At 35.0% G+C, this 26,802-nt stretch overlaps 3 protein-coding genes across 5 annotated transcripts in view; 2 read left to right on the forward strand and 1 right to left on the reverse strand.

Moving 5' to 3' along the window:
• Window positions 1–6,459, forward strand: part of LOC102579328 (vacuolar protein sorting-associated protein 54, chloroplastic-like) — a 27,588-nt gene extending 21,129 nt beyond the window's left edge. The window contains exons 16-20 of one of the 2 annotated variants that reach the window (XM_015311167.1): window positions 1,106–1,267; window positions 2,160–2,227; window positions 4,400–4,480; window positions 5,424–5,648; window positions 6,099–6,459. In XM_015311167.1, the coding sequence (XP_015166653.1) occupies window positions 1,106–1,267; window positions 2,160–2,227; window positions 4,400–4,480; window positions 5,424–5,556 (444 nt within the window). In that variant the 3' untranslated portion in view covers window positions 5,557–5,648; window positions 6,099–6,459. Of the gene's footprint in view, window positions 1–1,105; window positions 1,268–2,159; window positions 2,228–4,399; window positions 4,481–5,423; window positions 5,649–6,098 lie in introns of those variants that run through there. The other variant, XM_015311168.1, reaches the window with a different exon arrangement.
• A 606-nt stretch (window positions 6,460–7,065) lies between these two features.
• On the forward strand, window positions 7,066–14,773 carry LOC102579649 (gamma-soluble NSF attachment protein-like). 2 transcript variants are annotated; one of them, NM_001288377.1, is given in 10 exon segments: window positions 7,116–7,195; window positions 7,948–8,015; window positions 8,112–8,196; window positions 8,290–8,448; window positions 9,727–9,864; window positions 10,394–10,472; window positions 11,903–11,982; window positions 13,427–13,516; window positions 13,519–13,556; window positions 14,292–14,675. In NM_001288377.1, coding segments are annotated over 10 exon segments (822 nt in total). In that variant the 5' UTR covers window positions 7,116–7,151; the 3' UTR covers window positions 14,333–14,675.
• A 395-nt stretch (window positions 14,774–15,168) lies between these two features.
• LOC102579981 (subtilisin-like protease SBT2.5) lies at window positions 15,169–22,606 on the reverse strand. Its single transcript, XM_006352973.2, has 10 exons — window positions 22,004–22,606; window positions 21,240–21,393; window positions 20,682–21,079; window positions 19,617–19,712; window positions 18,669–18,741; window positions 18,241–18,523; window positions 17,230–17,549; window positions 16,648–16,918; window positions 16,234–16,515; window positions 15,169–15,735 (listed from the first exon to the last, which is right to left on the reverse strand). The coding sequence occupies exons 1-10, from the start codon at window positions 22,267–22,269 to the stop codon at window positions 15,314–15,316; spliced, it is 2,565 nt and encodes an 854-aa protein (XP_006353035.1). The 5' UTR covers window positions 22,270–22,606; the 3' UTR covers window positions 15,169–15,313.
• Window positions 22,607–26,802: the final 4,196 nt, after the last annotated feature.

A 26,802-nucleotide genomic window follows, 5' to 3' on the forward strand; every position in this document is an offset into this window, starting at 1 on the left:
GGGGTATCTTTTGAAAATCACTTTTTGATGTCTCCTAATTGACGATATCACCAGAAATATGCAAGTGCTCCCAGACACGATTTTCAGGTAAGGCCCTGAGACTCTTCCTCCGAGATTCCCACACTACAGCAACAACAGGCTCTGTGTTTTTCTCTAATCACGCGCTGTGATTGTTCAAAAACATGGAGAACAAGATCTACTTCACCTCTGGAGACAAATTGTACAATATTACTGAAAACATTTCTTCTTCAGAAGCTTGGTCTGATTATCTGGAAATGAGGAAGTCCATGCTTCGATATTTCAGATGCCAGTACAATATATTCTCTGGATTTCAGATGCCAGTACAATCTTTGTACTGATGGATAGAAATGTTACTATTCTCAAAAAATAAAATATAAATTGACCATATGGAGTTAAAGCTGTTATAAGATTCACTGGAAGCCAAAAACAGAATCTCAGGATCTCTTGGACTATCTTCAGTACGTTGGCACTTGTACGCCAAGTGGAGAGAGATGGCTGTGATTAGTTTCTTCCTTTTGTATCTATCACATGAATGCATCTTATTAGCTGTAGTGACTTCTAATTATTTATAAATGCAAAAACTTTGGAATAAAATGAAAGTTCATGTGACCTTTCTACCATTAAAATTTAGGCTTGGAGTATCTTTTGGCTCGAGATGTTTCCTTATATTGCGATATATTGCCAAACTAAAAGGAAGATAAAAAAAAGAGTGCGTAAAACAATTCAGCATCGACCTTCTTGGGGTAGCCTGCTTCTGTAATAGGTTAGTAATTCATGTTGTAATACTCTTCCTCTAATAACCACGGGGCTGCTTATCCCCAACCATGCATTTTCCAGTTTCTCCTATTTTGTGAAATTTATTTCTTTTATCTCTCACATGACAATTGCATTTTGTCCGTTTCCATTTCTACTGTATAAACATAGAGGAATATGTTTGCTAGTTCTGTGTATAAATCAATCACTACTATGCCGTGGGCCCCAATCAAAAAGTTTTCTGTGCTGACTGCTGAGATTATCAGACTCATAATCCAAGGTTTTGGTAGGGAAATATTATTTTAACTCTAGATCTTTGCATGAAATTCAGGACTATATGGTGCACCGAGATGAGATACACTCAAAGTTGGTGCAAATAATGAGGGAAAGGTTGCTGGTCCACCTCCGTGGGCTGTCACAGATTGTTGAGAGTTGGAATAGGCCAGAAAATACTGATACACAGCCAAGTCAGTTTGCTCGTTCTATCACTAAGGTACAAGTTATACTGTAGTAAGCCCAATTCTTGCTCCCCATTTTTGTTCCACTCCTTCCTTAAGTTTGTGAATTTGCAGCCACTTTTTTTAAATTGGTAACTTTGTGTATTTCTATCTATGATTAAGATCATTCAGTATATTGGTTGTACTTGCACCATATTTACATCAAAAGACTCTTAAGAAACTGGAGCTATTCTAGTCTTCTATTGGGAGCTTAATACATCTAGAATTTCAACAGTTTCTACCGAGTGAGACTGTCTACACCAAAAACAATGTGCACCAATAATTTCTCTAAGACCAAAATAGTGTATCAAATTCTTCTAACTTATGTATCATGCTCTCTCTTCAAGTGCTATCTTTTTTCTTTCCTTCCATATGTATAAACCATATGAGAAACACTTGTATACAGGAGTTCTTCCTATTCTCAATAAAATTATTTACCTTGTTAAAAAAAAGAAGGAAAAAGGCATAGACACAAATGGTGCAACTTGCCATGTTTTACTCCAACCCTTCTTGATTGTAATAGATTTGGGTTTGTCAAGTGACAGTTAATTGACCTGAAATATTAACGGCTAAAAGTTCTAACCCTGTTTGAAATTTACAGGCAATTGACTATTGCTGAGTTAGTGAACTAATTTCAAATATGACATTTCTCTGATATTTGATGCAATGTAAAGCCTATGCAAGTTTGCTCTCTTTTTCAATTGCTACCCTTGATGTTTCTTATCTTAGTCTGGAGGTTACAGTTTTACTTTGATTCTCTGTATAGTTGTTGCATGCAAGTTACTTTCTAATGTTGCTTCTTATGATGTTCTTCTTCTAAAATTTTGTGAAACGTTACTACTACAGGAACTTGTATCTAACTGATTTGTTTTCTTAATCTGTTTGAAGGAAGTTGGCCTTCTTCAACGTGTCTTATCTAGAACCCTGCATGAGTTAGATGTTCAAGCTATTTTCAGGTTAACTTTTAAACTTTTTCCTGAATTTGTCCTGGGCAGAGCAAAAAAACCTTAGTCTTTTGGGGGGACTTAGAATAATCTTTTATTGGCAGCTGTCGCAGTTTTTTTTTTTTGAAACTGGTAAGGTTGTATTCAGCATTAAGGGCATGCTGGCCACCACCAAAAAGTGTCAATAACAAACTTCCTAACAAATCTACAATCTGATCTGTATCTACTATACACAACTGTTTACACCAAAAAAGTAGAGATACTATACAATTCCATTTGACCTTGTGTATGGAATTGGATCTATTGTCGAAACATCTACTAGTCCTTTCCTTCCAAACTGACCAGCATATACATGATGGTATTAACCTCCACCATCTCTTCTGGCTCTTGGTACCTCCTCTCCTTACCCAGCTCTTCAACACGTTTGATGTACGTTCTGGCATTGTCCAATTCAGATTTGAGATGCTAAGGAACAAATTCCAGATTTGAGCAGTGTAATTACAGTGCAAGAAGAGGTGGCTGTTAGTTTCACTTGTCAAATTGAATACAAACACCTAGGGACCAGATGTCTACCCTTCTTCTGAAGTACTTCTTGTGTTAAACAAGCTCTCTTTATCACTAGCCAAGTGAAGCATTTCACTTTTGTAGGAATATCCCCCTTCCAAAAATAGTTCCAGAGGTGTTTTGGTCTCCCTGCCATCACTTGGAGACCTCTTCTGTAAGCACTGTTGACTGAGAAAAGGCCATCTTTGTTGTGCTTCCACAACATCCTGTCTGTAGCATTTGCGTTGATGATCACTCCGCCTAGCATCCCTAATATCTCAGCCACCCTTTCCACCTCCCAATCATTGAGAAGTCTTCTAAAAACTAGATCCCAGCCCTGTTCAGTCCAGCAATCACCAACATTGGCATCAGGATTTCCACAAATTTGAAAGAGATCTGGAAAGAGATCTCTAAGAGGGGATTGGTCTATCCAAACATCCTTCCAAAATTTTGTTTTAGTGCCACTTCCCACCTTGATATATAAATTTGTCTCCATTTGTGACCACAAGTTTCTAATTGATCTCCATGCACCCACACCATAAGGTTCTGTTGTGATCTCTGTACACCAAGGGTTTAACTCACCATATTTTGCTATGATCACCTCTTTCCAGAGGGAATTTCTCTCTTCAGTGTACCTCCACAACCACTTCTTCAATAGGCTCTCATTCTGTAGTTTCAAGTTCTTAATTCCCAGCCCCCCTCTGTCTTTGCTAAGTAGAGCAGTTTCCCAGTTTACTAAGCTATAGCCTTTTCCATCCTTGTTGCCTTGCCATAAGAATTTTCTCCTTAGCTTATCCAGATTATTAGAGTACAAAGTTACTATGTTCTGAAATGCTACAGGAGCAATACTACAACTACTAGTAAGGGCGGATGACAAGACATGCATTGCTACCTACTAGCCCCCTACCCTAATTCGTGTCCTCCATGGCCTTCTATCTATGTTCATGTGCTTGGTAAGCTGAAACTGTGTTATGTTCAGTCTACTAACCTCTCCCCAATACTTCTTCGGTATACCTCTACTTTTGCTGAAACCATCCATAGCCAGCCTCTCACACCTCCGCACTGGGGTATCTTGACATATCTTGTTAATATTTTCTAAGATAAATTTTTAACACTTATGGACGAACATACAATCAGCTTTGAGGGTTAGACCTTCTTCTCGACCCTCCCGACCAAGATCTTCACTAAGTACTCATTTCTTCCTGCATTCACCATCTAGGATCAGTATTGGCGAAGTCAAAACATCCTTGTAAGATTGAACATTGAATTTTCTTGCTTCTAGGGAGAAGAACACTCTCTCTCTATCTCTCTCTCTCTTTGGACCACAAGGGTCTATTGTACGCAACCTTACCCTGCATGTCTGCAAGATGTTGTTTCCACTGCTCGAACCCGTTTACCAGTTACGCCAAGGCTCCCCTTCAAGGACTCTCTCTCTAAATCTATTCTATTTTTTCATTAGAAGCACTTATCATTGTTGTTGTGGTGGTTGTTTATTCATTATTATATGTTCATTCTTTTCATAAGGTTTTCCTCGTTTTCATATATTCAGTGCTGGCATGAAGTAATTTTGCATCTATATCCGTTGCTTTAATTGACATTTAGTATATCAATTCTTGCTTAAAAAGAATGTCATACTTGCAGGCAAGTGGTTATTATCTTCCATTCTCAAATTTCAGAAGCGTTTTCGCACTTGGATATCAGCAGTCCACATGCTAAAAAAAGGTATAGCTTCATTTTAGTGTGTATAATGATTTTTTGTTCAGATACATCAATGTAATGCTGTGTTGTCGGATGAATTATTATTTTCTTTTCCCAAGAGCTAATTTATTTATCATTTCAACTTCCTAGAGTGCTTACTTTTCTTGTCAAAACAATAGTTCCATGCTAGTATAAAAAATATGGTCCATGTTATACCATGCCTATTTGAAGTTCCTATAATGCCTACATAATGTACTAAGGCTTTTGAATCTAGGATACAAGAGGGCAAGAAAGAGCACCAGAGCATCAACTTAACAAAATGCTAGAATCCTGATGATGGCCAGAGAGACTCTGTATGTGTGCGCGTGTACGTGCAATAGATTAATAATCAATAAGACGATATAGATATATCTTTGGGGAGTCTTTATTTGAAGAAAGCATTTAAACATAAGTAGAAGAAGAAGAGGCATCACAAACTCAAGATGCATGAAAAAAGAAGAAAATGAAAATTTGGAAATGGACGTGTTGAGGAAGACTCCTAGTAATCACATAGAAAAATGCCCTGTTTTGTCCTTCCTTTTCTTTTGTTGTGTTCTATATCTCCTTCAAAGCGTCAATTGCTTCTGGTTAACAAACACACACACAAAAAAATCAATTGCGTCTGGTTAGATTACTTTGCGCCTCATTATTTAAAGCGCACATTAAATGGAACAGCATTGCTTAACACATGATATGATAATCTCTCAATTTGCATTACTCTCGTCACTTTAAGCAACAACTTGATGGCATCTAGTAACACAAATATATCCTAGAGTTGAAGGCTGACAAGTTTCTTTTTTCTTTTTTCTTTTTGTTCTTTTTTCTTATTGCCTGTGTTTGTCATTCACTTCTTCCTCTGTTGATTGTTATGACTTACTTGTTTTCTCTTCATCAAAAATGACTATTAACTTATTTTCTTTTGCAACAGAATGTATTGCGATGTTCAGCATATTCTTGCATGTATCAGATCATTGCCTTCAGATAGCAAATCTAATCCTCCTAATTGGGGACAGCTTGATGAATTTGTGGCAAAAAATTTTGGTGAGGAAGTTGGTCAATAGCCTTGTAAAGTAGCCTGTATTTCATAAAGATCAAATACGTCAATCTGACAATGCGTGAAGACTATGCAGCAACATTGTATAACTGACTTGAGGTACGTCTGGATTTTCTAATCTATTTATATGCATCACACTGAAGCTGCAGGCACAAGTGATATAACATAATGCAAGTTTGGAACTTGCGACCATTGTGTGATACAATGGAGGTATTCTCATGTCTATTAATTAACTAGACTAACTTTGACCATGACGGTAGACTAGTCTAGGGAACTTTGTTGTTAAAAATGTAGAAATCAAGGAGTAAGCTAGAAATTACAAAAGTTCATTGATTGTAGACTTCTCTTAAAAATATGCTCGATTATTCTTGTTTTTTATCTTCACAGTTCAGATGTAGTTCGAGTTTTCTTGTTTTACCTTCCTATGTACTCCGTAAAAAGTTACTGAGCAGTATAATCTTGCGCTCAAATTTCTTAAGGGAAATATCTTTTTGGAATTTTATCTTGTTGGTTACTCTCTTTAATTCTTGCAATTTTGCATATGTACAGTCTTCTTACAGGATGTTGGTGTTTATTACCACAGCGGAATCAAGTTTTGAGGGGAGGAGTCCATAACAACAATTTGTAATTGTCATACAAATTTGTGATCGATCAGACATGCTTGAACTTCATTATGATTGTATTCTTTAGCCCAGGAAAATAGAATTTCTTTTTCCCTCTTTCTGTTTTTAGAGGAAAAAAGCACATATTATCGTATTCCGAAAAGGGTAAAACAATTTTCTGTAGTAGAGACCAGTGGGTAGTGTATATTGTATACTTATGAAAGTAAACTGTATGTAGCAAGGCCTTCCTTAAGAGGTCTCTTTGGACATTTTAATCCAAAATGAAGAGTGAAACTTTGTTTCCATTATCTCATTTGTCTTGTAATATCTTATAGAACTACTATAATTATACAAACATAAAGGAATCTTTAACTAATCTTATATTGAATATTGTATAAATTCCTTATCTAGCACCTCTTCAGTACGACTAAGTAATTATTAGATACGAAACATACATATTATAATGACTAATAAAAAAAAAAGAGTTGCAACAGAGTAATTTCAAGAATTTGAAAAAAAAATAAGGAAGGTGTATTCTTACTTTAAATTACTCACAAATTGTCAAAAATAATTTCAATCTGAACTCCAATTTCCAAATATTATTATTAAATTTGAAAAGTAAAGCTATTTTTTTTTTTCAAATTTCACATAGATTTCATTTACAGCTTGTCTTTTCTAGAGCGGACGAGAGATGATGTAGAAGCTGCTATTTTTCCTCATTTTATTGTTAGTAATGCTAGTAGGAATGCAAATTGTAAATTACTCAAAACAACATAATAAATAAATAAGTTGATGAAAAGTATAAATTTAGAAACTTAAAGGAGTGTATTGTAAATATCATATTGATTTGGGTCAAAAGTTAAGACACCAAACATGAGGGGCTAACTACGAAATTAATCAAAAGTTGCATTTTCCTCATAGGGGTCCCTGCAAATGCGGAACAAAACCAGATTCTCAGATTGACCGGAGAAGCAAGAAAGGAACTCACAGCACATCAGCCATGGGTTCCGATCCTGAAAAGTTGATCAGCAAAGCCGATAAACTGTAAGAACAACCCCCCCCCCACCCCCACCCCAATACCCATCTCTATAAACTCCGTATTAAAGGTCTTTTATCTATTAAATATTTGCTCTGTATTCAATTTTGTCAGATACAATTGTTTTTATATAAAGATGCAATTTTTGTTATATAAAGATTGTTATGGTTGTATGATCAAGTCTGTGTAAGAGGGGTTCCTCTTTCTTTGAGTTGCTGGTGTGAAGATGGTATATTACACACACATATACACAAATCTATGTACATGTAATTGTTTTAAGCTGTCTATAAAGATCATATTTTTCTATAGTTTTTGAAATTGTTGAATGGAAGTGGTAATGGAATGTGTCTGCTTTGTTCCCCTTGTGTGATGATTGAACTAAGATAATTTCCATTTTCTTGGTGAGATTTGATTTTCTAGTAGTTATTACACCAACCAGTAAAAATAGTGTTTTGATCAAAGATTGGAGGATCTTGATTACTATCTGTGTTCTCTATTAATGTTAACATTTCCTTTTTCTGTATCAATATCTAGATTAGGGACTTAAAAGATAAAATTTCCATTAATGTGCTTGATCTGACTTCTGAGCAATTAGCTGTAGTTACAGTGATGCAAAATACCATCTCCGAGATTTTGAATGCTGGAAGAATGTTCTGTTCCTTTAATGTGAAGACAAAAAGAAGCATTTGCTTATTTAATACTTGTGCCGTTCCGCCTTTTAAGTTTTATGTAACTATTATGTGTTTCCCTATCTGTATAGGACAAAACTAAGTTTTACCAGGTGGAGTATTGATTGGAAAAGTGCTACTGGTTTGTATGAGCAGGCAGGTATGTACAATGTTCGTGAATAAAACAAATATTATATAAATATGGAAACTTTTAGCATGTTAATTACGTGACAGATACTATGTTCATTCATTACAGCTAATGGATTTAGGCTTGCTAAAAGTTATGAGAAGGCAAAAGAAGCATTTGAAAAAGCTTCAAAAGGACAAGAGATGCTTTCCTCGTATCCTTTTCCCCAATTGGTTTCTTTGGATCTTTCTTCTTGCTCTTCGATTGAGTCAGTTTTGGCTTTTGGGATCCTTCACTAGTAAATCAGGCCTTGGGATGCTGCTAAGCATATGGAGTCTGCTGCTACCATGGCAAAGGAACTAGGCAACTGGAAAGAAGTTGCTGACTTTTATAGAAGGGCCTCTGAGTTGTACAATGAATGTGGGAGGGCCCAACCTGCATCTGACGCACTTGGAAAAGGCGCACGGTATGTTGCTGACTTATTTGGCTGCATTTGTCAAAATTGCAGCCGTAGTATTTTATGCTATATAAATTATAATTTCTAATATCGTTGATTTTCTAAGTTTTATCTGATTACAGATTTAGAGAATCCCTACTTCTAGAGAACCCCTTGTTTAGTTCTGGAAAATGGGCCTAAATGGAGCAGAACATATACGGGATTAATATAGTAGCACTAACTAGTACGAGATTGAGGTGTAGATTTGTTGAATCTGATTATACCATATTAGTCATTAAACCGGATCATTACTTACGATAGAGTTTATGCGGAGTTGTTTGGACATGCGATTTGGATTTCTTAAGTTGTATTTTTTTCTCATAAACATGAAAACCCCACAAGTTGTGAAAACTGTCAAAAAAATTCCAATTCTTATAAAAATTTACCAAATGAGCAAACCATAGTTCATAAACAAGATATCGAAGTATCCCAAGTCACTACATTGATAAATCGCATATCTCCGTGTTTCTTTCTTTTTTTATAAAAGATAAATGTTTGCGATTACAATCTTCCAAATATACATAATTTTATAAAGATCCACTAGTCAATAATAGTAGTAACTAGTTATCTTTAATATAATCTTTTCACATGGTATGGACAATCTCTTTAAGCCGAGCATGCGTCTTTGTATGCAAAATTTAAAATTATGGATCTTTTTTTTACAAAATATAAATTTATGGGTCAAGTTTTACATTTAAAAAAAAATTGAAATCAAGTTTTGGAATCCCAAATCATATGTTTTTGGAGGATTTGGGAGTTGAAATCATGATCCCAAATAGCATATCCAAATGCTTATTTGATTACTTGACTTCATATCGCATGTCCAAACACAAGCTTAATGTAATGTCAAATGAGTTCATCGAAAAAATTGAATCTAAATATAAGCTAAACTATCATTAAAAATCAAATTAACAATATATAAATCAAAGTTAATACAACGCTACATATTTGTGAAACTAGGAAATGGAAAAGGTGGGTAATCACTGGCACAATCCTACAGTGCCAGGCTGCCAGCTTTGTGTCTGACAAAAGTCTAAATTCCATGCCTAACGTTCCCTACGCCTCTCTGTTTCCCTTAAAAAACCTGTTCGATGGGAAACTCGGTTAGAGAGGGGAATTGTTTTGATGGATCTAACAGTTTTCTATATGTTCTAACTATAGATTCCTTCTATGTGTCTGACACTTTCTCCTTTCGCTTGAGATTGAAACATTGTATCGTATATGATTAACAAGTTGTTAATGTTATAGTGCTTTAGAAGATGGAGCACCTGATGTAGCTGTTCAGTTGTATACTGAAGCCTGTGCCATTCTTGAAGAGGACGGGAAAGATCAAATGGCCTTTGATCTATATCGTGATGCTGCAAGGGTTTATCTGAAGCTTGAAAAGTAAGAATTACACTCGAGGCAGATGTTACTTTTAGAAGTTAGTGTATTGAAATGTATTAATTTAGTACATTTCAACGTCTTTCTTTTCTTTTCTTTGTTTCCTTCTGATGAAAAAAAGTTATAACGTATCGAGCTAAAAAGGTCACAACCAAGTTGAGTGATTTGGCTTTTTATAGATAAGAATTTTGTTAAGTTATAGGCCTCCCTGTTGCAAACCTAAAACAAATAAATAGAAGTGTCACATCTTCAAATGCTTAACTTTTAGATGGAGCGGGTCTGCACCATTCATTAATATATCTACTAGAGGTCCTGGTTTTGAGCCTCAGATACAAACATGATATCAAAAATATTTTCATGTGTTTGGAAGATTAAAGAGTATTAGACACACACATGAGAGATGTATCGCAAACCTAAAGTAAATAAATAAAAAGTCTCGTTTCTACTAGTCTTATGTGCTTAAGTGAAGTGGTTTACACAGTACACTTCTCCCTTTAGTAAGTGATGATGACTTTGATTTCACCACATGCAGGTATGAAGATGCTGCAACTATCCTAATAAGTTTGGCATTAGCTGCTGACAAGTGCAGCGCAACACATAGCCAGTGCAAGGTTCGAAAGCCCTTTAGTCACATTTTCCATCTGCTGAACACTACTTTGACGTTATCTTGTTTGTTTACTGGAAGAAAATAATTTATAGCAAAATCCAAGTTTGTTTATGTCATAGCCTTTGACACTAAGAAATTTTTGTCTGTGGTTTCTGCACTTCAAAAAGAATTATTAATTTCCTTCTCAAAAAATTAATACTGCAATTGTTCATTAGCTACAACTATTTGCATTGTGTTCATGCTATATAAATAGGAGTTATTTGCTTCCTCTCAAACCATCACAGGATCTCTCTCTCTCACACACACCATCTTTTTGTTCATGCATTACATATGGAGCCAATGAAAACCATATTGACGTGTCCTCTCTTGTAGTTCTTCTACTCTTGTGTCTCTTTTATGCCTAAAGGTCACATCTACTGCTTATATTTGAATGTTCTTTTCTTAGACATTATTAACGAGTGATCTGTAGTGGAGTGCATTATTCAGTTTTAACAAAATATACTGATAGCATTCCTTGGGTTATTTGGACTGATCTAATCAGTTTCTGGATTAGTTTTAGTTTAGAATTTAGGAAATTTTGATTTTTTTTGGTTTGGTTTCTGAGTTTCCAATTAACAATGGGTATTGTTGAAGTGTGCGACCATCTCATCTAAAAGCTTAAGCTGTTAGAGAGAACACACTTTTATTATTTAATTATATTCTCAGCACGTCCCCTCATGTGTGGGCCTGATTCATTTTTCATGGACCAAGCACGTGAAAATTCATTTTGATATTGGTGGCAATACCATGTTGAAGTGCGCGACCATCTCATCTAAAAGCTTAAGCTGCTAGAGAGAACACACTTTTATTATTTAATTATATTCTCAATGGGCATAATAAAAAAAATGAACTTATGTGCACATATATAGTGCTAAGACTAAGATTTTTGTGTATGCTTTTAGTCCTGTCCTTTTAGCCTATTTCTTTTTCCTTGTCTCCTCTTGCTGAATAATTCTCACCTTGTTTTCTTGGCTTTGTCACCATGATCTTCTCATTTCATCCAATTCTTCAAGCTACTGAGGAGAAAGTTATCTCAGGAGGATGTGATTATGGTTTCAGTTCATATGGGCCCTATTGTATTCATCCTGTTTGTATTCTTCCTTTGTTTTTTCTCGGATTTCTTTTTCCTAGAGAATAGCTAGTCCTTGGTAAACACATGCAATGAACGTTGTGCCGGAATGGATCTCCCCGGTTTTGTGTCACAATCTGTCGATCTCATATCTGGGTCATCATTCTTGACTCGTCTCTTCGAGATACATGTGGCATAAATTTTTAATTTAGTGTTAAAATAATTTTATCAGTAAAGATAAGTATAATGTTAAAATGCTTGAAAATCCTTACCACTTTTGAAGGTTTCAACCTTCAGCAATTGCTAAAGTAATCAACTCCTTGCAGGCTTATCTTAGTGCAATCATTGTGTACCTATATGCCCACGACTTTAAGCAAGCGGAGAAGTGCTACAATGATTGTTGTCAGTAAGTTACTTACGTATTCATGACTTTTAGCAACTAAGCTACAAGAATTTTTGTTTAATTCTCCATGTAATGTTGTGTTTTACTTTTTCATCGCCAAAGTTGGAAGTCGAGAGCTAATGGAGTCCATTTCAGAAACGTTATGCATAAAATTTGGTTTAGTTTATTTTCAGTTTTGCTACACCTAAATGTCTACCTTTTACCAATACATATGCATTTTAAACCACTTCTCTGATGTGTTATCAGTCCCGTTAAATCTATTACAGTTTCTAGTGCAATACAATCTTTATCTTGTGAAGTTCACTGTTTAGCATCCTTGTTTTCATTTGCACATCTTTCTTTATGGTGCTTGAGGGTTTAGGAATATGTCTTATATGGTAAAAACATTTTACCTTGTCGGAAGGAAAAATGTATTGTATGTGGAAAACCCAAAGAATGTGCAGTTCCAAAGTGTTCTTTGACTTTTCCAACAAAGTGATCCAAGGATGAGGCGTACAATGATGTGATTTATGTTTTTACCATCTCAATGCATTTCCTCCACTGCCCTTTGACGAGCAACTTCTTCAACCTTGTTTAACCTGGTTACTTGAATCCACTTCCTTATCATGAAGTCTAAGAGTGCCAGATCCTATACTGCAATCACCTGGGTTAGTCCAACTTGGTGATTTTTATTGGAAAGAGATTAGTCAATAACTAGGCATCTCTGGATTGTAATATACTCATCATTTCCCTAGAATCTCAGAGTCCGTCTGCTTAGATACTCTTTAGCTTGTATTTCTCTTATTGGACTTAACATTCATTCATTCTTTAAAATCATCCCCCCATCTTCCACATGCATGGTTAAGGTAAATGATGTTTTCTTGTGTCATAGCACAAGGTTTATTGAAAAGGTCAGTACCAAGAGGTTAGTTTACTCCTAGTTAATATAGAATTTCTTTCAGTACCTAAATAAATGTGCTTGCTGCAAATTTTTGTTCCCTGGTTCAAAATTCTTTCCCTTTATTATAGAGCAGTAAATTTATGCCCTTTAAGCTAATTGTACAAGTTCCCTCCTCTATTCTTGCTGTAAGGCTTTAGAAAATCACACAATTAGTATGTGAGTCACACATAAGTGGGAAGAATTAATTGTTAGAATATCTACTAAGACAATGATAGCTGAAACAGAGAAATATGGACCTCCAGAAACTTGCCTTTGTCTAACATCCTTATATTTTGGTCTAAAATATCCTCTTATTTTTATTTTATCTGGTAGGTATCTGTGCACACCCTTCCTATTCAGCTTTTCGTGTTTATCTTTCTTAGACTGATGAATCTATATGGACAATTTATATTTCAAGATCATATTTTCTTCTGGAATTGATAATTTCTCTCATATTTTTAGTTTACTCATGATTTTATCAGGTTAAGTGATTTTACTAAAAGCACGGGTGGTGGCTCTTCTTTGTAGGGTTGAAGTTTTCCTAAATAGTGATCAAGGTCGCTGTGCTGGTAAACTTCTTTCTGCATATGCTGATGGCGATGTTGAGGATATTAAACGGGTGTCACAATCAAGCACTGTATCAAATCTTGATCACACGGTTAGTCATGCAGTATCAGAGTTTGAGTCAAGATGATGAGTGCTAATTACTGCTGTACGCTTACTAATTTCGCATTGCTGAGAGCAGCTCTTTTTGATAATAAAGCTCGGTATTTAAGTGGAGAAGGTTAGAGGGACGGGACCATTATCCACCAAGTTTAGAAGGCTGTGATTGGTTCAAAGGGTGGGTCACAGACGGATTTCTTGGTTATAAAAAAATGTGTGTAAAATTTCAATTATTTGGCTGGGTTTGGCGCTTAGGCTTGTAGCATTTTCTTTATTTAAAATAGGTGGGCAGTTATAGGTTAGTTCTCAGCTCTTTTGGTAAAGATGGTCACCAGGCTTCTATTTAAACTAGATTAGAGATTCCTTAATCATAGTTTTCTAGCTAAATCAATCGTCCCGACACAATATAACTTGTATATTCCCCTGATATTTATTCTCCTAAGGCTGTTTACTCAAATACTATTTTCCTTTCTTGCTTTAGAACTGCTTCCCAGAAGTGAAAGAGTCATTCATCTCAACTTAATTTTAAGCCGATCTTTTTATCTTGTTTGGTCTGCATAGCTGTTTCATTTTCAATGCTTAATACTTAACACTGAGCATGAATATTTAATTTTCACTCAGACGATAATGTAAGGAAATTAAGATGTGCAAGCAAGAAGCATCATTTGTGTGATGTCTATGTGCCTTATCTTTTCCCCTTGCTGTATTAACATAATTGCAATAAATCCAGATCATCAAGATTGCAAGGAAATTGCCTACAGGGGATGTTAGCGCACTCAAGAATGAAGCCATGAAAGACAATGAAGATCCTTTGGATGAGGATGACCTGACCTAAACTTTCACTAGTTGATGGTATGAGTCGAAGCTTCATGTGTGCTGAGTTTATGTCTGGAACATCGAGTCTTGCTTTTACTATCTATCCTGCTAGATTTGTCAACTATATCATGACAAATTGTCTGAGGAAAACCCTGTACAGATGAATCTCACAAACCCTCCCTCCGTTGATTGCTTTGCAGATTGGAAGCTTTTGTTCATGAATATAATTTATTATTGGGCAATCTTAGCAGTGTGGTTCTGTACTGTGTTTATGTGAATTAATAGAACTTATTATGGAGATTCCTCTGCTCCTATCGTTCCTCCAGCATTGACCATAAAAATGGTGTAAAATGTGCTTGTCCATCTAATACTTGAAAGTGCATGCTTGTTTTGTCTGTTACAAGTGTGCCACAACTCTAATTTGATAGTTGTAAAGGAACAAAAATAGTACATGATTGCTTGATCTATCAAACCCAAACTTAGCAATATCTTTATTTGGTGGCCTTGGCATATGCAGAAAAATCAGCAATCGATTCATCTTTACATGTGTACATGAATCCATTGTCCAACCATAAATCTGATAAATTTGGAATGATACAGCATGACCCTTGCGCACGGATAATACACACAAATACTGAAATGTATGTGTAAAAAAAATATTCCAGCCACTATTTATGGAAACAGAATTTATTTTCCTCTTCACTTCCAACCTGAAGGTTGCGAGTTCAAGTCACCAAGGGAGCAAAGGGGTGGGAGCTCCTAGGGAGGGTAAACAAAAAAAAAAACAATAATAAGTTTGTGAACAAAATCATATCATGCTTATTTATCATCAACAAATAAGTTATCTACATTTAAAACACATTTACAGAGCCAAACAATAAAAAAATTGGACACTCAACAATATTACAAGAAAAAAGAGAAGTGTTATCAGCCTAATCAGCTATTAGTTGTGTTGTATGAAATTTTTACTATGACTGACAAAGGAATATTTATAACATGACCCTGGTTTCCAAATAGTCCAATTCTTCCAAAGCTTGGTGAAGAGTTGTTCATAGTAGCATTAAAGTCAACATTCAAGACCTGTTGCTGCCCACACGCAATAAAAAAGCGTGCTGGTGTGACCTTTATAGAAGCACCATAAGGCGCACTCCAACCAACAACATATGTTTCATTGGCAGCAATGTTTATCAATGTTCTTTGAACTGTTCTGGATTGATTCAGTTTCGATATCGTGATTGAAGGTAAGTTCAGATCAGTTCCACTCATTGTAGATGCTCCACAGCTCTCACCAGTGTAATTCCGTACCATAGGTGCCGAACCATTTATGCCACAGAGGAATGACATGTAGTCGCTATAGCCTACATTGAAAATTTTCAAATGCCATATCAGAGACTGGCAGAAATGAAGTGATACAACAATAACTACCAATTCTAACCCCTCTCCTTGTCCAAAAAGTACCAGTGATTACTCAAACTTGTACGCGAGTCACGGAAATGTATATGTCTAAAGTAAATAAATAATATCTTACATAAAATACATGTAATAGCTTAAAAATAATTGACTAAAGACTTGGTAGCATTCATTTTCTCCATGAAGTTTTGAGTGGTCTGCAGTGAGCTTTATCAGCACAAGTCAACAACATAGAGCTTTCAAGTAAACCAAGTTCTAGACTTCCACGACATCGTGCTTAAACTAGTTTAAGATGTACTAATTTATCCAACACTACCACCAGTACAATCACAAGTGTGATATACCACAGCATCTGTCATTCATATTTTAATAGCATCTGATAACTAGTTAATTAATATTATAACCAATAGTCTCCTCAACTTCGACCGCAAAGAAGAGTAGCGTACCTGTATCAAAAATAAGACCTGGATCCAGTGCTGCAGTAGCATTCACAAATCCACTTCCCATGTCAAAAGGTGTCGCAGGAGACTGGTTTGAATCTGGATTAGCATATGAACGCTGAGCCAATATGGGACCACCGTATTTGTCAGATAGAGAAGCCGTGGTAGAAAGTGCAGATCCAATAGCAGCAGTACTAAGATTAGGAAATTTCTGCTTAATCAGTGCTGCCAGACCAGCAACATGAGGGGCAGCCATGCTGGTTCCAGACATCATTGCAAAATCTTCACCTAAATATTGGATCAAGTAAACATAGGTAAGCAAATATATAATATTATTGTCATTGATGTACAAGTAGAGCCCTTTTTCCTCTTTTGATAAGTAGCTTTACAGAACCTAAGAACTTTATTTAGTTAAACTACCTTCAAACTCAACCGAGTCCATGCCACCAGAACTCCAAGCTGCCCATATAAGATTTCCTGGGGCAACTAGGTTCGGTTTCAGTATGTCTGCATCATCAAGAAAACTATCTTCTGGATCTGGTCCCCGAGCAGAATAAAACATAACATTCGGAGCAGATAAGCTGAAATTTGCTTTAAGACCCCCTGAAATGCTTGCAACTGCCCCAAACCTTGTGATTTTCTTAGTAACTTCATCTTGGTCCAGTGAAGAATTGTAGTACTGAAGTAAGATCTGCCAAATTACTTGAATCAGTAAATGCAAATTGCAAATAAATACTTGGGTGCATGGAAACAAAGCTTTGAAATAACTTGAAGCAGGCTGATGAAAACGTATGCATTTCTTTAAGAATTTCATCACACTTCTATTAAGTTTCAAGTTTAACTAGGGGTGGTAAAATGGACCCAGACCCATCTGTCCCACCCATAAGTTCCAAGAATGCATTCTCTATGAAGCAAAAGTCTTTATTTCTTTCTTAACATTCGTGTTCAATCAAACAGAGTCATATAAATCAAATGGAGGGAGTAGCATATTTCTAGGCATACCTTAGAATCATTTGCAGATGGAATTATGATGCCAGGCAATCTCATTGGAGTCAGATTGATTTGAAAACCAATGACAAAGGGATCCATGCAGAACACAACACCAGCTGCACTAAGGTTCTTCGCAGTTTCCAGGGCCTGTTTGATGGTAGAAAGTCCAAGCACAAAGCGGACAGAGTAGCTGCAAACTAACAGATTCCCTTGAACAAGAGTCTGATTGAAACTACTGGCATCTTGGCATTCACCCACATACATATCACTAGCAACTGTGTCATTCAAAGCATGACTTGCCATAACTAGAGTGTACATGCTATCTGTTCCAGCTGCAACAAAATACAGAACTTTTGAAGCCAACCATGCGACAGGAACTTCTTTAAAAGTTTCAAAGAACCTTAATAGGCAACGGGCTAGCCCCCATGAATTGTAGTAATTGCTGAAGTGGTGTGCAAGCTAAAATCAAACAACTTCTTTTGCGTCCAAAGAATGATGGTTACCTCATTTCATTGTTGTATCCAGAACAAACTAACCAATTTAGGCCTAGGAAAGAAAAGCAGCCTCTACAAGCCAAAATGTCTTGGAACATGCAAATGGTAAGTTTACTGAGTTCATGATTATATGTATCAGAGAAGAGAGAACTAGAAACACTCGTGCTTGGTAAATGTGAATAGACCAAAAAATAACATGGGGATTTTTATATCAAGTGATTTTTATAGTGTCATTCATCTTTTCCAGAAATATTACTTAACCTGGAGTACGTTTTTGACTAATTGAGATAGGAGAACACATTTGGTTCAAAATTGACTAGAAAAATATCCCTTAATGGAAAAATATATAGGCTGTTTGTCCACATTCTTTAACATTTCTAGGTGATTATTGCTTGATCAAACACGAAAACAACCCCACAAAAGTCATCTTTCATTCTCCACGATTTTTAATTAAGACAAACTTCTGGAGCTATTTTTTGACTAAAAATTATAAAGAATAATTACTAAATCAATCTACAAGATGACTTACGTGCAAGTCCAACTCCAGGTATTGTGATATTATTTCCCAGCACTATAGAGTTACTATACACCCTGTCATGGGTTGAAGCACCAACAGTGAAGATCCATGGACTGAAGGAAGAGACACTTTTAGGTGAAGGTCCAGTATTGCCTGCTGCTTGTACTACAAAGATGCCAGCCTTAACTGCTGATAGCAAAGCCATGTCTATAGGATTAAAGAAAGTCGCAACACCAGGAGGACGCCTGTTTGGAGTGATTGATAAATTGATAATGTCCACACCATCCTGAGCTGCCTATAAATGAAAACAGATAAGAATCAAAATGCTTAAGGGATCAAGATCTTTTACTTTCTTCTCTCGTTTCTGTGAAGTCCAAACAACAAAGATACACTCCTTTCTTTAACCCTTTCTTCTCTACTCTCTAAAAATGAAAAGATACCTGGTCTATAGCAGCAACAACATCTGCAGCAAAGCCACCAAAGCTCTTGTATAATGCCTTATAAACTGCAACGCTGCAAATATGAACCTGTGATCAGTATCTCATTCTAGTTTATAGGATTTGAAGCCAGAGAAATATTGTACCTTAGAAAATAATTCCAAATGTAAGACTAGTATACAGGAAAACTCAAATGATTGAGACATGCACACTAAGGGAAGTTGACAGAGCAGATTAGAAGTAGTAGATTTTTTGTTTGTTTCACAAAGGGCTCACAATTCAAGCAGTTGCTAACTTCTCCAGGATCTAACTCCCATTGGAAACAACGTATCCATAATTTTAGGAGTTCTTAAGTGATTCATAAACACCAGGAAGAAATATTAGTAAAGACGAATTCCTGCAGTAGTAGTCCTACAGGCTGAGCTCTAATCTAGTAATAACTGGCTTTTCAAAAGCCATTTGAAGTGTTCTAAACTGTTAAAGACACTTTAACTTCAGTTATTTTTGTATAAAAAAAGTACTTAGGCTAAACTTATAATCAGGAGCTATAGCTGTAAAAAAGGTGCTGCTTTAGCAGTCACTGCATCACATATTTCAAAAGAATAGCATGCCCATACAGACCACTAACAAACATCACAAAGAGAGAGAAGTTGTGGAAGATGAGTGGAAGAGAGAATAAGCATGTAAGTTGTCTGTAATCTGCATACACATCAATACAAAGCACAGGCAACATCATCGGTATCTTTTTCAGGATCTCTTCCAAATAAACAACAACATACCCCCATGACCAGTGGGGTCTTGGGAGTATACAGTGTATGCAGACCTTAACCCTACCTCACAGTAGCGAGGTTGTTTCCAAATAACAGACTATAACTACATGCTGAGCATCACAATCACCATAGTTATTCGTAAATCAAAAAGGGAAAAGATTCAACTTTTGAGGGTCCTTACTGTGCACGAGGAGCCATTCCACTAGCATCTCCAAAGTGATGTCCAGCTACAACAACAGAGATCCCATGGTTCCCTGCTGCAACTGAAGCTGTATGCCTGCACGTGGTTAAGAAAATTCAAGCCACTTGTAGTAGATATTACTTTCAGTAAACTAAAAATTCAATGAAATAAGCAACTACCTACTTGGAGAAAGCATGCCAATTATATCAAGAAGGTCTAAACCATCATCCATTTCCTTTCTTTCGTGAGTGTAACTATGTGTGTTTGTTGTCTATTTATCATGTGGGTTTAACTCTTTGGGATCCTCAAGGGTACGTCCATGGCTGTAAGCATACTAATTGTAGTCCAACGGAAGTACTTTAATATCACCAAAGTCTAAATAAAGTAACTCCCATAAGATAAAACAATCTTTTCAGCTATACAGAGGGAAGATGGTCTATTAGCAAATTTGAATCAACTTACTTTTGCTTCTTTCCCATATCAGTCTATACTGCAGGTTTGGTAAGTTATCCTACTCTGTACCAGATTTTGAATATATGAAATTGCATGTTTTGCAGGTTACATGAAAAAGTTATATCATAAAAAACAAAAATGGATCATTAGATATCTAAAAACAGGAAGCATAAATGAATTTTCAGAAAAAACATGATATTTGTGGTAGGCTTAGATGGTTTCATGTGCCTGTCATGTAATGAAGAATGAACATATTTGGTATGAATGTATTTGGTTATTCCGAATTCCCAATGGTTACTTGTGCTCAAGTCAACCGAGTGGAGAAAGACTTACTTCTATCGAAAGAACTTCCACTTTTATAAGAGATAGCAAACAAATAAATTAAAACCAGGCATGTAGATTATAAAATAAGCATGTCAACCAAGGGCAATTGCTTCTTCGAGACCAATTCCAACAAAAATCGAGATTGGAATGAAATACTAGTTAGACCCCAGCCACTTTGTTGGCACTAATTGATAGGACTTAGTTCTCTAGAAATTGCTGTGCTCTGCAAAGAGTGCTTAAGGGCAAAAACCTACAGAGAACTGGTCCAATAAGGAAGATAAGACTTACGTCCCATGACCGTCACCGTCAAAAGGAGAAGCATAGTCCTGAGAAGTGTTAAATATCCCCCTGGTTATAGCAGAGGCTGCAAAATGGCGGGCACCAACAAGCTTCCTGTTGCAGGATCCAGATGGGAAATCCCGAGTGACCTCACAAATGCCTGAAAAATGCTGTGGAACAGGATAATGCCTCTCAGGTGTATTATCAGAGAAGCTGGGGTGCGTTGGATCAATTCCAGTGTCGATGAAACCAATCACAATGCCTTCCCCAGCAGTTTCATATCCACCCTCTTCAGCCCATGCCCCAAGAGGAAGACCTAGGAACTGTGGTGTATGTGTGGTTGCAGTTCTGATTGAGAAATCCAAAGCCACATTCGCCACTTCTCTCCTATTTGCAAGCTTGAAAGCCTTGAAAATATAAACATATGCATGAGTTGATATAAGAATCAAAAAACACAAAACCACATAATTTCTTAACTATCTAGAGTGTCATGAAAACCTAGCAACAAGGAAGGCAATGGCAGCTGTTAATGAAACAAAATTTCAACACCACTCACTGATAACATACCTGCTGGGGAGTAACAAGCACAGCAAAGCCATTGATCAAGTAGTGGTAGCTGTAAAGTTTCAAATACTTTTCTCCTCTCAATACCTTCCTCAATAAAGAATTGTGCATCCTTGATGTGGAGGAAGCATTGTGGGCATGTTTGTGTGAAATATGGCTGATTCAAATAAAGCTGATCAATGATATGCTAGAAAATAGTAAAGCTTCTCACTTTCACAGAGATATAAAATAAGAAGACAGATGATGAGCAAACACACGAGTCCATTAATGCAGGAAATACAAAATTATTAGTTAAGGACAAGACCACAATGTGATAATTGAGTAAGATCAAAACTTCTCCATTACAACTGAACAACTCAAACAATTCAGCTATGAGAGAGGAAATGTTAAAGATTAAAACTTCTCCATTACAACTGGACAGCTCACACAATTTAGCTATGAGAGAGGAACTGTTAAAGATTAAAACTTCTCCATTACAACTGGGCAGCTCAAACAATTTAGCTATCTGAAAATCTTAACCTAACATTTCATTGCACCGCATAACTCATCAATTACAAGAATTCCCTCTTTTAGCATACACAATCGAGAACTTCAGACACTTTAGGCATTATAAAAGCTAATTTCAAGACAGTAAAAGACTTGCATTTATAGATTCCCAAGTCACAGCAAAAACCCTCCATCATTTCATTGAACAAAACAAACTAACAAGAAAAAGACAGTTCTTTTCAAGAAGCATGGAAATAAGACAGCTAGTTAACAAACAATACCTTGGTTTATCCAGCCTACTAACATTTCCTGAACCATGATTCTTGGAATTGTGGTGATGGTGACCCTTCACTCTAAACTCCTCACCATATAAATGAGAAACAGGAGCTTGTTTCAGAGTAACAATATACACAACAGCGTCTGAATCTGCATCATCCAGACAAAACCCACCAGCCACAAACACCCCCAACAATAGCACTACAAACAACAACTTAAAGGTGAAATCTTTTTCCATTTTGAGCTCAACCCACATCCTATAAGCTCCCATTTTAGCAAAATCACAACAAAGCTACTCCTTTTTCACCAAAAAAAAAAAAAAATACCCATTTGTTCCATTGGCAATTTCCAAGCTTAAAAACTCTTTCTTTTTCCAAGTACCACTAGAAGTGAAGTTCACAAATAAAGCAACCCTTTTTGCAGTATGTGGGTACTGATGGAAACTTTATTTGTGCTTTACATTAATGGGAACCCTCTTGCTATTGCCACCACCAAGAATTGGAAGGAGAATGAATACACCTGCATTAAATAATAAGCAGAGGAGAATCTGTGAAACTTTCTTGGATGCTGTGCATGTGAACGTTTTGTTTATTCATAATTATAGTTATAAAAAAAAACTATAGTAATGGAATTTTTATTTTATCTTTTTGCTTTTTTTTGTTCTTATATTTGATGAAACAAAAATTGAAACATTTTCTTGTTTTGCTTTTGTTCTTTTGTGGTGTCTGAATTTATGCATATTGTCTTCTTTCTTTAACGGGCATTTTTATCAATAGTCTTCTGAATCAGTTCATAGTTTTGGACTTTGGTATCATGTGATTACATAATAAAATCCTATTGGTATTAAACGGTATTTTAAGAATCTTTTGTGTTTTCTTCCGAGGGATTTGGCTTGGGGGTTTTGCTCGTGACACGAAGTTTGTTAGTTGTTAGAATGATTCATTTCTTCAACTGTGATTTGCGAGGTATTGCAAGTATATTTGTTATTTTCTTATTTTCGAAGTGATATTTGTTTCACTAGTCTCAAATAAGTCCTTTTTTTTTCTCGGGAAAAGGCTCAAATATATAATCAAATTTTAAGAAAAGGCTCATTTATTCGTTTAAAGTTTGACACATTTATGTCATTTCCGTTTGAGAAAATACTGATTTATGTCATTATTTGTTAACTGGAAACAATTTCGGTTTTGCAAAAACATTTTTTACTCATGGTAAATTATGATTTTGCCACGTCATTAATTATATCATTTTCTCAAAGGAAAAAGGTTCAAATGTGCCATCGAACTTTGAGAACATGCTCATTTATGTCATCCATTAAAAATTTGGTCCATCTCTGTCATTCCAATTAACAAATAATTGCATGATGAGTCTTTTCTCAAACAAATATGACATAGATGAGCCAAACTTTAAACGAATGACATAAATGAACCTTTTCTCAAAGTTCGATGATATATTTGAGCATTTTCCTTTTTTTCTCATCTATTTGGATTGAATTACATGCTTAGTAAACATTTTATGATGATTTTGGTCCTTCTTGTTTTTTCTCTCTGAATTTCGATTTATTTTCCCTAGCTTTTTTTTTAAAACGAAAACCTTCCAAAATATCTAGATTTTTCGATTCTAAATAGTGGAAAACCTTCCAAAATATAAAAACTTAACTATAATTATTAAATAGGAAAAAAAAAACTATAGACTTATAAAAGTTGGCATAATTATAGACTAAATCATTCTTCAAAGGAAAAAGTTGGTAAACATGATTTGGTGGGCCAAAATTAGAAGATGATGGTTCTGCCTTTTTTTTCTTTTCTTTTAGTGGTAGAACGTTAAAATTTGTTACTTTTTTATTTATTATTTTTATTTAATTCAAAAAGAGATAGTTATGAGTAAAAGATTAAATCTTCTTTTAGCTCGTGCTCATTCTACTAACACAGTCACTAGTATAAATGATTACATCTATTTATAAAGAAACATACTTTTAATCTTTTACATCATTAATGCATAATACTGTTCAATAATCTTCGAAATTTATAAATAGATAAAAAGATTTGCTTAAAGTTGGGATATGGATTTACTCAAAGAAATATTACTTGCTTAGTTTTCAATTAGTTGTCATTTTTTTTGTTTTTCAAAAGTTAATTTAACTAATTTTAAAGTTAAATTGAATGGGGCTAACTCAACACTTTATAAATAAAATTTATATATTCAAAAGATATACTCAAAAATACTATAAAATTGCAAGTTTTTATAAAATTGGAGCATGATAATTGTATCGCATTTATTATCACATATATTATTCTCGAATTCCTTTTTTTAATGATGAATTGGGATGATTAAATTAGCAAATGTTTATTATGCATAATTATTGTGTACTTAGTGTGTGTGTATACATGTAAGTTCGATGCACAAATAATTGTGCGTGCGCTCGTACATAAATACTCAAAATTGCAAGTTGACATTTTAACATTAGAAGGATAGTACATTCTATTCTTCTATTTTAGTTTTTTTGGAACCCCAGGATAACCCGCAGCAGCTATAACCTCTGCCACAGCCTTTGCCTTTCGGGTGAGCACTTTGTGCGCACTAGGTAAACCCCTCACTGTGTAATAGCCTGCAAACCACACAGGAGATGTAAACCGCACTAGGCAAGCCCTATGCGACAAGTTCAACTCATAAGGCATTGAGGGGGAATCGATCCCGGGTCATCCGTGTGGATAACCATCCTCCAAACCAACTGAGCCATCCTGAAGGACAATTCTTTTTTTTTTACCGCATCATATTAAAATTAGATGTTCAATTTTAAAAATTAAGAGAAACTATGTTTTATAATTAGTAAAGTTAGTTTATAAAATAAACCTCTAATAAATAAATACAAAGAACTGTCAAATTAATATAAGTCAAGTAAAATGAAATGAGTGAATATGTATTTGAGTTATACTGATAAGTGATAACCGACTTGATAATATAATACTTATTATATTAGTACTAATGACTACTTAATTGGTAATATTTTTGTTATATTAACGATAGCTAATATTTATAAAATAAATTATCTTTAAAACATTTTATAAGTATTCTAATTGTGTAAATTGATGGCAACGTCATTGCACACTGAAACACAAAAAGAGGGGGAAAAAATCCACTCCCACATTAATCGACCCCAGAGCAAAAGTTTTACTAACCAAATACACACAGTAGCGTAGGTATATCTAATGGTTTGTTATTGTATTGTGTTATGTTGTATTGTATCGTACTGTATTGTTTTAATAAATACAGTGTGGATAGATTGTATCATTCTACGTAGTTACATAATGTCACACATCCATAATTTGAATAACAAACATACAAGAAACGTATGGTACGGGATGGAACTACTATGAAAATATAGGATAAAAGATTAAATATGATTATTAAATAATAAATAAAAACAAAATGAGACGAAAATATTAAGGTAAGGATGTGATCATACCAAATCGGTTGTTACATAAAATAAGTCTTTTCGTCGTTAACTAACCATTAAAATAAATATTGTATTTAAACTAACAATACAATACAACGGGTAACATTGTATTTAAAGTTTGTCAATTAAACATCTATCGTTAAAAATCATACCATATATATATATCAAAAATTGTTTTTTTAATAAATATATATATTAAATCTTTAACACTTTGAATAAATGAATTGGAAGGTATTTAGGGGGCGGTGGTGCATTGTACATGTGAAGGGCACCAAATATTATTAGTCATTGTACAGAGTACAGAGTGGATAGTTAGGTTTGTTTCCTTAGTGGATTTGTAATAGAATTTTGTATAGAAATAAACATAAATTAACAACATCTTGTAATAATTAAATTAATTGATTATAAGTAGCCTATGCTTATTTTAATTTATTTTTTTGTTCTCAATTAGTTCTAATTTTGACATAGGATTCTGGCCAATTTTAAGGCCGTTACTCTAAAGAGAAAAAAAAACTTTGTTTTGGAAAAGTGAGTTTGGGGTTTCATGTTAATTTTAAAGTGGAAGGACCATGTAAAAATTAATTCATTGTATTTTTGTAATATTTCCTTTGAAAGAGGGAACCCGATTCCATCATTATGACAATATCTCTTTCCTGTCTGATTTTTAATTATCAACACTTTTTCAAAGTTGATTTCATCACTATTAGTTGAGTAGTCGATGGTAAATATTTCTTCGTCAACTTAAATTTGTTAACTATACTAAAATATTATGTTGAGTTGATACTGAATAAGTAAAGATGAGTTTGTTTGCGTTATCATCCGATCTGTTTCCTTGTGGCTCGATTTGTCAATTGGGTATCTTCTCCAATCACTAAACTTTCCTATACACACTTCAGCTTCTATTCTGGCCCAAAACAAATGGGCCATTCCATCACTTGAGAAAATTAACCAATTTCGGGTCCGAACCCAACACAATAGGGTGCAATATTCCGGGTATAAACTTACATAAATCTCATAGTGTAAAGAGTAAATTACATCATATCCCTATTTTTTTTTCTAATTACAATAATCCCTTAAAATTTGTACCTTCCGGATACATTAATTCATCATCCAGACACATTAACTCTAATACAAAAAAATAAAGAAATTGCTCTAAAAAGAGAATAAAATCTGAAAATTAATTAAATCCCATAAATTACGCTTATGTTTCTTCTTAATTACTCTCAATCATACAGAGGCAAATCCTAATATAATGAAGAAATTCAAAATTTTAAATTGCTCATCCGTTCAACGAATAAACCTTTCAGATTTGATTCAAAAACTCTTTGTCGAAATTTTGGGTAAGCGAGG

This window comes from Solanum tuberosum, unplaced genomic scaffold (genome assembly GCF_000226075.1).
Source record: "Solanum tuberosum cultivar DM 1-3 516 R44 unplaced genomic scaffold, SolTub_3.0 scf00141, whole genome shotgun sequence".
Classification (NCBI taxonomy): Eukaryota; Viridiplantae; Streptophyta; class Magnoliopsida; order Solanales; family Solanaceae; genus Solanum; species Solanum tuberosum.